Here is a 12,426-nt window from a genome sequence, read left to right as displayed (position 1 = left end):
GAAAAAAGAGCCGAGCCCACTTCCTGCATCTCTGAGGTGCTCTGGTTGTCCTCAATCCTCTTTTCAAAAAGGCTTCTCATCTTCAGAGCTATTGTATTCCGTTTTAAAGCAGTGGCACTAAAGCCCTTGGTTCTGCAGCACAATGCTGGACTTTTTCAGGACTGGGGGAGTTTGGGAGGAGAACTGGAGTGCAGCTCGGTCCTGCTGATCTGTCTGTCCAAGCAGAGACTGATGGCAGCTCTCGAGATCAAGCATGGGTCAGCGGAGTCCCTTGTGACCCTTGTGAAACGGAGTAAAGTAAAAACTATTTTCCCCACCCTGGCACCTGGATGAGAAAAGATAAGCAAACTTAAGTCAACTAAATTAGCCCAACTATTTTCCCCACCCTGGTTAAGACTGATAATTAGGTAAGACCCCGGATGGGAATAGATAACTATTTTCCCACCCTGGGACAGATGAATATTCAGTTCCTTAAAGAACTGAATGGAAAACATTCCTTCCTGCAGATGATAGACTTGCTAAATGTATTTCAGAAATAACTTGTAAATTAACTCTGACCCGGGGACATGCACAATAGGACAAAAGGAACAAAAGTTAATTGAGGACCCTCTCCCCTCTGCCCAAGCCCCTATCAGCTGATAACAGGAAACTAGTGTGACCAATCTACTATGTCACCCATTTCACGTTCACGCCCCAAATTCCTCAACCTTTTGTGAGTATGCACAACCCCCTCTGCTGAAACCTACAAAAACTGTTAGATCTGGGTACTAAACTACCCCTAACTCCTTGCACTGCTGTTCTGCAATAAATGATTTTCTCTCCTCTCAATCTCGCCTGACTGTGCACCGGGCAGGGATTGCGCACCGGGCAGGGACCCACATTTGGTCCGAGAACAACTGCAGGCCCTGGCCCCTCTGTCCCGGGCCCCGAAGATGCAGCTGGATGGACGCACCGGGCAGCAGTCTGAGTCGTGTCCTTCCCAACACAGGGCCTGCTCAGGCTTCTCAGGCTCTGCCAACTGAGTGAAAATGTTCTCATTTGGGGTAAACTACTTCCTGGTTGCTGGTAAAATGGGCATCTTCTTGTATTTCTATTGGCCATTTATTTCTTCTCCTGTGAATGTTTGGTTCACATCTTTTGCTTTTTAAGCCACATTTATCTGTTCTTTTGGCCTTTTTCTCACTGATCTGCCAGGTCTGTTAGAGATTCTGGACACTGACCCTTAGTGGGTTTGTGAATTGCTCGGATCTTCTCTCACTCTGTGGCTCAATTTCCCATTTTCTTTGTGTGGCGTTTTTGATAAACAGTAGTCATGTTAAGGTAGTGAATTTATCGATATTTGTCATGGTTAGTGCTTTTCTATTTTCAGAAATTTTTTTTTAGCTTAAGGACAAAATTCATACATACTTCCTTCTCCTAAGACTTTGTAGAAATAACTCTTCCTTTGATGCATAGTGTGCAGAAGGAAAATGTCCCGCTCAGTGAATTGTTCACAAAGGAGTCCGAAGCCCTTCCAGAGAAGACACCGCCCCAGGGCGGGGAGCCCCCGGCCTGGTGCCCTGAGTGCTCCAAGATGGCCAGCCCTGTGTGCTCAGCTTGCTCATTGGCTGGGGTGGCCTTGCTTCTCTTGCCGGTGCTGCCTCAGTTACCAAACTTAGAAAGAACATTCCTGTGAAACCAAAAGGGATGGGCGTCCACTGCTGAAAGGCAGAGCCCCTGAAGGGCAGAGCCCTGGCAGGACTCCCTCTGGCCGGCCAGGTGGGGCTGCTCGCCCTTCATTCCAAGTATGAGGATCATTTCCCACCTCACAGAGAAGAACAATTGCCTTTTCAGTTGCTGAGTTTTCCCTGTGCCTTCCAGGCATTCTTCCTGCCTGCAGTGGCCTGGCAGAGAAACTCTGCCCCAGGGCCAGTCTGCCACTTCACTGGCTCCTCAACCAGCTGTGGGGGCCCTCCAGGCACCCTCCCCCTGGGCTGCTTCTCTCAGTCCTGCTGCCCAGAGCTCCTGAGGGACTTGGGGGAGTGTCGGAGGAGAACGGAGTGCAGCCGCCACAGTTGGCGTTGCCTTCATCCTTCTTCCGGGTTGTCTTCTTGGCGCACACTCTTGTTTGGGTAAATATGCCAGCACCTTGTGGGAGCCTCCACCTACCCTGGATGCACCTGTCCGTGATGCATCGTTGGATTCTGCCTTCTCTAGCCGCATCCCGGAGGTTCGCTTTGCTTCATCCGGGATTGGAGTTCCTCGTCCCCAGCACCGATGCTGCCTCTGTCTTGGGCTACGTGTTGTTTTGGTGGAGCGTATCCTTCAGTAGCTTCCGGCAAGAGCACACAGGGCAGCATTGCCTTGGTGGCCTCAGGTGGCTGAAAACTGTTTCAGCTGAGAAGGGTCAGAGTCAGAGAAGGAGACGTGACAACTGAAGCAAAGATTGGAGTGGCACCATCGCTGGAAGGGACCACAAGCCGAGGAGTGCAGCACCAGGGCAAAGAAGGAGCAGTGGTCTCGTAGAGCCCCCAGAAGTGCAGCCCCATGCAGGGCTTTAGCTCCGTGAGCCTCATTTTGGACCTCTGACCCTTTGAGCTGTGACATAAATTTGAATTGTTGTGCGTCACTAAGTTGGTGATAACTTGTTGCAGCTGTTGTTGTTCTGTGTGATGGAATCGGACCTGACTCATAGCTACTCCTCCTTGGTTTCTGAGACAGTATCACTACGGAAGTAGATTGCCCAACTTCTCTTCCGAGGAGTGGCTGGTGGGTTTCAACCCCCAGCCTTCTGGTTAGCAGTCAAATGCCTTAGGCACCATGCCACCAGAGCTCCCTTGTTGCAGCAGCAGGAGACTAAAACAAGATAAAATTATTTTGACCCCACTATTTGTGAATCATTTGGAAGGAAGGTTGGGCAATCTACTTCCGTAGTGATACTGCCTCCAAAACTCAAACCCAAGAAGGGTGCTATGAGTCGGATCCCACTCGACGGCAGTGGGTTGTTGTTTTTTTTTTTTTTCTTTTTTAATATATGGGAATCTAGGTGCCCTGGTGGTATAATGGTTAAAGCATTTGGCTGCTAACTAAAGGTCAGTGGTTCGAATCCACCAGCTTCTCTGCAGAGGAAAGAAGAGGCAGTCTGCTTCCATAAAGATTTACAGCCTGGAAACCTAACAGGGTTCATGATGAGTCAGAATCGATTTGATGACAGGTGAGTTTGGAGTTTGGCTTTATATGTCAATCTAAGGAGCTGTGGTTGTGCAGTGGTTAAGGCATTAGGCTGCTAACCCAAAGGCCAGCAGTTGGAACCCACCAGCCGCTCCACAGTAGAAAGATGAGGCAGTGTGTTTCTGATTACAGCCTTGGAGTCCATATGGGGCAGTTCTATCTACTGTCCTATAGGGTTGCTATGACCTGGAATCAACTTGATGGCAGTGAGTTTGGTTTTTTGGTTTTCTATGTGATTCTCACAGTAACAGAAGTCAACCAGACACTGTCCTCAACATCTCATCTCGGGAAGTCAGTCAGACACTGACCCCATCCCTTCATCTCACAAAGTAAATTTGTTCAAGCAAGTGTTTGTTTTTGAAAGCTGTTAGTTCAGCACTAAAATGAGAGCAGACTTGTGGTACATCAGGGGTATCCATCCTCTGTGTGATTCAGGTTTCTAACAAGGAGCTCCACGGCTTGCTGCGCTTCAACAGAAGAACATGCTGTTTATCAGAAATGGCTGTAAGGCACCTGACCCTATGGCGCAGAAGTGGACAGCAACAAAGAATGCTGGGGGAGGTGGGAACGTTCATTCCTTCATTGAAGTGCACTGAGCTCAAACAGTGAGACGGGCACAGTGCCCACTCTGGGCACAGACTCTGCCCTCACAAGTCCGTGTGGCACTCTACTGGCCTAATTGCCAAGAAGACACCTTGAAGATGCCCACAAGGGCCCACATATCCCAACGCTCTCACTGCACTGATGTGCTTGCAGGAAGAAGGGGCATCAGGAGTGGCAAAACAGGAAGCCATGCCTGAGAGCTGAAGGTCACCTAAGGGGCATTACAGGGGCATGGGACCCAGGGAGAATGTCGTTCAACCTCAGAAAAGCAGGCAGGCAGAGGGGAATCAGCCACCAGGAACGTGGAGAGGGGTTGCGGCCTGGTGCAGGAAGGACCCCATGCCCCCAGTAAGGTCTGTCCTCTGCCCCATCCAAAACTGTGGCTTTGCTGGGATGTAGACCCTCCTCCCCAAAATCCTCAGAAGGTCCTACCATGCTCATGAGCACCTCTTGTGAGAGCAGCTTCTGAGGAACTTTAAAATGGCTGAATTTCAAGAGGGGTCGCTGCCAAGTGAGAGACGGGGCTTTGACAGAAAGCAGAGGGGACCGTAGGGACGTCAGCCTTCCTTCCTTATGTCCCCTCCGTGTCTGAACAGAAGCCTGGGTGGGGGAAGACTGGATGCCCACAGCCATGGAACTGGTACAGGGTAGGGGCCGTGAGGGTTGCTCAACCATTTTGTACCCAAATTTCAAGGCTAGGAAGACTGGGGCCCACAGCTGAGCAAATCCTAGGTCTGTGTGGGTCGGTGACAAGCTCACCCCTTAGGCTCATGTGAAAAGTTCATTACGGATTCATCACACGCCCACTGAAATGCCAAAGAACCCCTGCCCAGCTTTCCACAGCAATCCAAAGCTGTGGCTTCTTTTGTCTCTGCACACCAGTCAGTGTCTTGCCAACAATCCAACTCTGTTACTCAGAGAAAGTTCCATGGGGAGATGGAGGTCATCTTTTCCTTGCAGTCTTAACTTTTTTCTAGGGAGAATAATATACTTCAAGCTGTCACATATTATGACTATGGCTATAGAAGGCGCAGCCAGTAGAAAATGGAACCAGCTGCTCAGGGGCGTTCTGAACATTAAAAAAAAAAAAAAATAGGCCATTTTGAAATTCATAGAACTTGTCCAGAGATACTCATTGTCCTTATATCCAACTCTCTATCAAGTCATTTCAAGTCTTTTCTAAATTTAGTTGCTTCTTCACTTTTCTTGGTAGAGAACAACGTTAATGATTGAAATGTATCAAACTGTCTTACAGCAGTTTCACACCAAGTTATTGAACAATAAAATACAGCAAAATCTTTTAGTCACCATCATCTGAAAAAGTGTATTTTCTCTGGACAAGATGGCATTTAACTTCATACCTAAAGGCCTTCCCACAATTCCCTCTACAACGGCCACAACAGCTCATTTTGAAAAGAAAAGAATGTTCAAGAAACCCACATTGTAAAGGACCAAAACTGAAATGGAAACACAAAGTGCACAGAGAAGTGAGACACTAGGCTGGTGAGGGTGCTGCGTGAGATACAGGCAGAGATGGCAGCTCTGTCCCAGAGCAGTGGGCCTAAAGCCACTTCAAGAGCAGTTGAGAACAGCCACCAAGAGTACCGCTTAAAACCTGGGGCTGGAACAAGTCTCCTGCCTGTAGGAAGGGAGGCTGGAAGAAATCAGAACTACTGTGACAGTTATCTGAGGATCAAGAAGGGGAAGGATGTGAGCTCAGCTTCTTACTGGCTCTAAACTGAATCTGTTGCCAGAGGCTGAGCAATATCTAAGCATCCAATCAACATATTGCTGTGTCTCCAAGCCCCGAGAGGCTGGATGGAGGCACCTGCAAGGCCATGATATGTGGGACAGGACAAACTCCTAGCTTAAGATGAGCCACATGCTTCAATCCCAAAGCACATGACTCAAGAAGAACGAACAACAGTGGCAAACCGGAGACTAATTCAGCCTGAATGAAATAAAAACGAAATTAAAGTAACCAGAGCATCCAGAGCAAAGAGTGAGGACAATCAAAGATGTATGGAGACAATTAGTCCACGGGACTAGTGAACCATAGGACCCTCAGCATCCATGACCCTGAGACCAGAAGAACTAGCTGGTGCTCAGCCACCACTGCTGACCACTCTGAAAAGGATCACAATAGAAGGTAGGAGAAAAATGTGAAAACCCAAAAGCATCAAAAAGACCAGGCTTACTGGTCTGCTAGAGACTGGTGGCACCCCCAGGACTATGGCCCTTAGTAACCCTTCTAGCCTGGAACTGAACTCACCCCCACAGCTCAACTTTCAGCCAAACAATACATAGGCCTATGGGATGAACAGTAACACCAGGGAGGCAGGCAATCCTTAGAACCAACCATACGAGAGCAAAAGGGCAGCATCTGCCCAGGAAGAAAGCTCAGAAGACAAGAAAGGACAGGAAAAAAGGGCAAACGGAAATAGGAAGGAAGTGGGATGAGTCCAGTGGCATTGTGGGGACCACAAGTGATAATAATGGAGCAGATGAACATAACTATGTTTAGGATTCTCCTGGAGAAGAGAAGGAAAAAGTCCACAAAAGTTAAAAGGGACTATAAAACAGAAACAGGGATAAAATAAGAACCAAAATCAAACCAAACCCACTGCCATCAAGTCGGATCCAACTCATAGCAACCCCTCCTTGGGTTTCTGAGGCAGTATCACTATGGAAGTAGATTGCCCAGCCTTCCTTCTGAGGAGTGGCTGGTGGGTATGAACCACCAGCCTTCTGGTTAGCAGTCAAATGCCTTAGGCACTGCGCTACCAGAACTCCCAAAATAAGGACAAGTAGGTATAAAAAAAGAAAAGCGGAGATGAAAAAATAAGATCACTAAGAAATAATTCAACAGGCCTCCAGCACCCACAAATCCTGACAGGAGGTGGGCTGAGAAAACAACTCAGGTCAAACATAGGCCACCCCTCAAGAAAACAGGAGAATGCCTCAGAGGCTGGAACCAGAGGGCAGAGAGTACAGTCAAGAGGCAAAGAGACGTATCCCAAGGCTTTGCGACCTATAAGAACCTCACAACAAATGCCTGGCTGGATTCCAGGGATCCTTTTGAATAGAAACGTCTATAGCAATGACACTATACCAGCATGCATCACTGGAGGCTGCTTTGAACCAATCATGTGCCCTTCCATTTGCATGTGCCTCCAGAACCCAACCACCACTCATCTGTCAGTTTGTCATACTCGGTGGCTTTCATGTTGCTGTGAACCTGGAGACTGTACCACCAGTATTTCAAATACCAGCAGGGTTACCCATGGTGGACAGGATCCAGTGGAGCTTCCAGACTAAGACATACTGTGAAGAAGGAAGGTGCCATCCACTCCTCAAAAAGCTGACCAGTGAAAGTCTCATGAATAGCAGTGAAACACTATCTGATAGGTTACTTGAAAGATCCATGAAGAGCTGTGAAACACTGTATGATACAGTACCTGAAGATGAGCCCCTCAGGTCAAAAGGCACTCAAAACACAACTGGAGAAGAGCTGCCTCCCTGAAGTAGAGCAGACCTTAATGATGTGGACGGAGTAAAGCTTTCAGGACCTTCATTTGCTGATGGGGCTTGACTGAAAATGGGAAGAAACAGCTGCAAGCATCCATTAATAACCACAATGTGGAATGTATGAAGTATGAATCTAGGAAACGTAATAGCTGTCCTTCTCTTCTGCTTTCCAAATCTCATGCAAGTGGCTTATGGTGGCAAACTCTAACCAATCTGGAATCATTCAGAGAAGTATCCTGAGAAATAGTTTCTAACTTCTCTGAAATGCAGATGAGACATTAGAAAAAGTGCTGGTGATGATGAGTTGACCAGAGAGAATACTTCCACATGTAAGACTTGTTCACCGGGTCCCCTATACTGATCACACTCTGATCTGAATATTAACGTTTATCTTTTAGCTTTGTGGTTATTTTCTTCTAATCTATTCTCCAATTCTCTTTTCAGTGTTGTTATTTGTTAGTAAACCAATCCAATGAGTTTCAAACTTCAGTTAGTGTATTTTTTCAGTTCTAGAATTTCAATTTGATTCCTTATTATTGTTTCCAATACTTTTACACCCATGAACATATTTTAAAGTGCATGGCTGATTGTTCTATCTTAAGCTGGACTTCTGACAGGTCAGTTTCTGTTGTTTCTCTTGGTTTTTGGTCCTGTGTCCATGTTGCTCTTTTTGTGATACATATTATAAAAAAACTGTGGAGATCATGTGAGATCTCAGATGATATTTCTTCCTTAAGAAAGGACTGATGTTTGCTTCTGGCAGGAAGCCAAGCACACCAACACTCTGTTGTTGTTGTTTGCCATCGAGTCGGCCCCGACTCATAGTGACCCCTCCTTGGGTTTCCGAGGCAGCATCACTACAGAAGTAGGAATGCCCAACCTTCCTTCCGAGGACTGGCTAGTGGGTTTGAACCGCCAGCCTTCTGGTTAGCAGTCAAGTGCCTTAGCCACTATGCTACCAGACACCAACACCCTAGATCACCTCAATACAATCAGGATTTGGTGTGAAGCTGAGCTTCAGTCCCTGTAAGATCTGACCTTACTTCGACCTTACTGCTGGAGTATAGTGTTTTGGAGTTCCAACCCAGAGCCTGGGATTTAGCCCCTCCTTTGTGGTTTCAAAGTAACAATTATGTCCCTTAGGCCAGCAATCTGTTGAAGGCTTTGCTCAGTAAATAAGCCTTCCAATGCCTTATGCAGATAGGAAGATATCTATACAGGAAGAATGACCCCCACAGTCAAGCTCAGTTTTCTAAAAGTCATTCTTTGATCTTAGTGCTCTTATTATTCACTGTGTTAGCTACAATGCCTTTAATTTTTGTTTGCTCTGTTTTTCTTGTTTCAGTGAACAGGTTGGTCTGAATGACTTAGACAGCCATCACAGGAGCAGAAATCCAGAGCTACCTTTTAAAACAAGGTGGATCTTTTTTTTTTTAACATTGTGTAAAACTCTTCCGTGGCTCTTCAGTAGTTGATACTTCTGGTTGTATGATCAACAACCATTCACTCCTTTTCCTCATTTCTAACAGAAGCCCAATTTTTATTTGGGCTTTGATGACCTTGTAATATACCAACTTGGCTAGACTCAACTCTGTTGGCCAAGACCCCTTTCTAGTTAGTGTGGACCAGCATTATTGCAGCTCATACATGTATGTTATTGTGTATCTGCTGACTCACCTCATTGGCATGAGGTGGCAGCTGGACCTGCAGGTGTACCACCTTCTCTGCTTTCCACTTCTCCAACTCCTAGGTTAGGTATTATGTTGTTCAGTGACTAATGGCAGCAGCTTCTGCAGGAAAACCACACTATTACAGTTGAGTCCTTCCTTGTGGGTTCCAGGTTGTGCTGTTTCCACTGTGTACTTGCTTCCTCCACTTCACATCCACCTTCCCTTCCTGATTGTCTGCCCTGTGCACCTCGGACTCCAGACACAGCCTTCAGACTGTTCAACCAACGCCTACAATTGCAAAAGTACAAGTCCCTGTAATAATTACCTTAATAGAATCCCCTACTGGCTCTCCTTCTCTCACTGAATCCTGACTGATGGAAGTATCCACAGTCCTCTATCTGTGGACTAGAGGGAGGTGGGCCCAGCCCAGGAGGGTGTCATGATTGGTCTAAGTAGACTGTGGTGCACTCAGTGTCCTTGCTGGTGATGGGTCTAGGCAATTGAAGCAATTCTGAACAATGAGATCTTAGAGGCAATCTGCTGGAGTCCCTCTGGGAAAGATGTTCCTTGCTGATAAAAGGACCCATTCAGGAAGAAATAGGTCTTCTTCTTCTACTGGATGATTGGCATTCATGTGACAATAGCAAGAGGGACAGTCATCCTGTGACCAGAAAGGGAGCCAGGTCCACCGGTTGAGGGTGGCAAAGTTTAATAAAATGTTAAGAAACCAAGTTCTTGATGATAATTTTAGACATTGAATGAGTCAGCCTAGAAATACCCCTAACTCCAGACTCCCTGTTATGTGTAGTAACAACTTCTCAGGTTGTCCAAGTCTTCAGTCGCTGTGAACAGCCTACAGTGCCAGGCCCTGCAATCTCTCCCATCTCAGGGCCTGCTTACTCCTGCTTGCTTGCTGAAATCCGGCCAGCATGCCTCCTCCGTGTATCATGGGTCCTCCAGGCACCTTCTGTGCAGCCCCTCACAGATCCTCACAAGGTCTGCCTGGGCCAAGATGCTTCTCAGGCGCCTCCATCTCCCGGATCCCTCCACCTCCGGTTCCCAAAGGTCGATTTCTGCGAATCACACAAGTTATAGGGGCGAGGTCCCCAACGCCCTGCATCCTCTCGGCAGGAAAATGCTTTGAAATGGGGCTGGCACCTAGGGATGACCCATCCTTAGAGAAGGCTCGTCTGCCCATCCACCTGAGGCCACAGGTCTTCCTGTCTTCTCTCTGCATCATTATCTGCCTGGCAAAAATGGCCGCAGATCGGTGGCCGGCGCGCCCAGGACCCCGGCTGGCAGTCCCTAGCCCCCACCAACTCCGAGGCGAAGACGCCACCATTGGCGAGGCACCGCCTCGCGCAAGCGCTTGACTGCGTTGTGCGCAGGCGCAAGGCATCATTGCGCGCGGTTTGACGCCTGCGGGCCGCCGTACCGCGGCGCGTTTCTATGGCGACTGTTTGGGGACCTGTGGCCTCCTTTGTGGGCCGCCGCTCTCCGCCTCTCCTGAGGTTTGCCGACGCGCTACTGGAGACGCGGGGTCGCAGGTGAGGTGGGGGCGCCGGGCTGGGGGCCGGGGTGCGGGGCGCTGAAGGAAAACGGCCTCGCTGCTCCGGGAGGGTCCGGTACTCCAGGCGCTGGGCTTCCTTGGGCCGGGAACACAAGACCAGAGCTCTAGCCCAGCCAGGCCTGGCTGGGAGGCGGAGGCAGGGCACGCTGGGAGCGCGCGCCGCTGGTGTCATCCCTGAGCGCCAGCCCAGTCTCGCGGGCTCGGAGACAGTTTCCTGCTGGGAGGGTGTAGGGTGTTGGGACCAGGCCCTCCAACTTGTGTGATTGGCAGAAATGAACCTTGAAAAGCCCCGGGCCCCTGTGGAACTCGAGGTCATCATACCGGGGTTCGAACGTCGCCTCGGGGGCCCCCATTGTGTGCTCTTCGGGCCGTTTGTCATCTGATCTGAACTCAGCTTCGCGGTCTCTAACGTGGGCGTCAGTGGGGGGCTAGCCGGTGGACCGTGTCAAACGAGGGGATGCGGTTCTGGAAGGCGGCGTTCACGGGCGGATTACCGCTTAGCGAGGGTTTGCGTCCTGAAGTTTGTGATTTACCAAAAGAATTGCTGTAAAACGAAAATTCAGCTTTCTGACTTCACAAATGTGTCTCCAGCATCGCAGGCTGGTCACTGGGCCAAAGTGGTACACAAAGCAGTGTACCTGGACCGCTGGCCCCAAGGCACTGTGACTGGCCCAGACGCAGGGTGGAATGGGGAGCTGCACACTCAGGGACCCACCATGTGTTTCATGAAAGGAAACAACTGATTGACAGACGTTGAAATGGTCTCATCTCCTTGCATTCTTAACATCACCATTCCTGTTCTGCATCTTTGCATTTTTTCAGGCATTAACCTTAAATCTTGGGACTCAGGATACAAACTGAGGAGGAGAGAATTTTAACCTGAACCTTCTTGTATTGCATTTTTTTGCCGATTTAAAGTTCAGATTTACAACATCTCTGATTGCCAGTGAAGATGTGGTAAGCTTAGGTGCCCCTGCATGGCATAGTCCTTATGTTCTATGTGTGTTACCATAGGAGCACACCTAACTGTGCACTGCCACACCCTCCCTCATTTCCAGGTGACTGCAGACCAGGGAGGATGAGCAGGAGTCGCTGGAACACCCCTTTCTCACGGTGGACAGATGGAGGGGAGCCGCACTCACCAAGTTCCCCACGGGGCTGCTGAGGGTCCTGAGGATGATGCTGGGAGAGGGAGGCCCGAGCCTGCCCCCACCTCCTGGGACGGGCACGAGGATACCTCCGAGAGGGTGTCTCTCTCTTCCTTGCCAGCGTTAGACTTGAGTGAGAGTGGCCTGCAGCACCTGGGAGAGGTCCTCAGAGTGCCCATGCTGAAAGTAAGTGGGCAGCTCCTTCGAGGAGAGTCGCACGCTCAGCCCTTGGCCTTTTCCGTGGAAGCTTCTCTTTAGGAGAAGGAGCTCTGGTGGCACAGTGGTTAAAACATTTGGCTGTAACCAGAAGGTAGGTGGTTCAAACCCACCATCTGCTCTGCAGGAGAAAAATGAGCCCGTCTGCTTCCATAAAGGCCGACAGCCTTGGGAGCACTGTGGAACAGTTCTATTCTGTCTTGTAGGGTCGCTGTGAGTCGAAATCAACATGATGGTGGTGGGTGGGTCTCTCTAGGAGAGAAAAGTGCCGGAAATCCTCCTAGGAAGGAGAAGAGTAACTGAAAAGCTGTGGGATTATATATGAGTTTGGCAGATGATATTTTTCCATATGAGTCTGGATGCTCTAAGAGTGTTCACATGCATTGTAGAGCTAGTGGAGCAAAGTGGTACTGACTTCCTAGCCAGACACCTGAGGGGGTGAGGCACTGGACTCACAGGCTGGGCACCGTGCTCGGGGGTG

General features: G+C 49.0%; 1 protein-coding gene across 1 annotated transcript in view; it reads left to right on the top strand.

Annotated features, from left to right (window-relative positions):
- Window positions 1-11,702: 11,702 nt before the first annotated feature.
- LRRC27 (leucine rich repeat containing 27) overlaps window positions 11,703-12,426 on the top strand; it is a 49,801-nt gene continuing 49,077 nt past the window's right edge. The window contains exon 1 of the mRNA XM_007936785.2: window positions 11,703-11,915. Within this exon, the coding sequence (XP_007934976.2) occupies window positions 11,703-11,915 (213 nt within the window). The remainder of the gene's footprint in view (window positions 11,916-12,426) is intronic.

The sequence above is a fragment of the Orycteropus afer genome, unplaced genomic scaffold (assembly GCF_000298275.1).
Source record: "Orycteropus afer afer isolate SDZICR_OR568_19922 unplaced genomic scaffold, OryAfe1.0 scaffold00038, whole genome shotgun sequence".
NCBI classification, from domain to species: domain Eukaryota; kingdom Metazoa; phylum Chordata; class Mammalia; order Tubulidentata; family Orycteropodidae; genus Orycteropus; species Orycteropus afer.
Note: the sequence above shows the minus strand (reverse complement) of the source record. Positions and strands in the feature narration are given on the sequence as shown.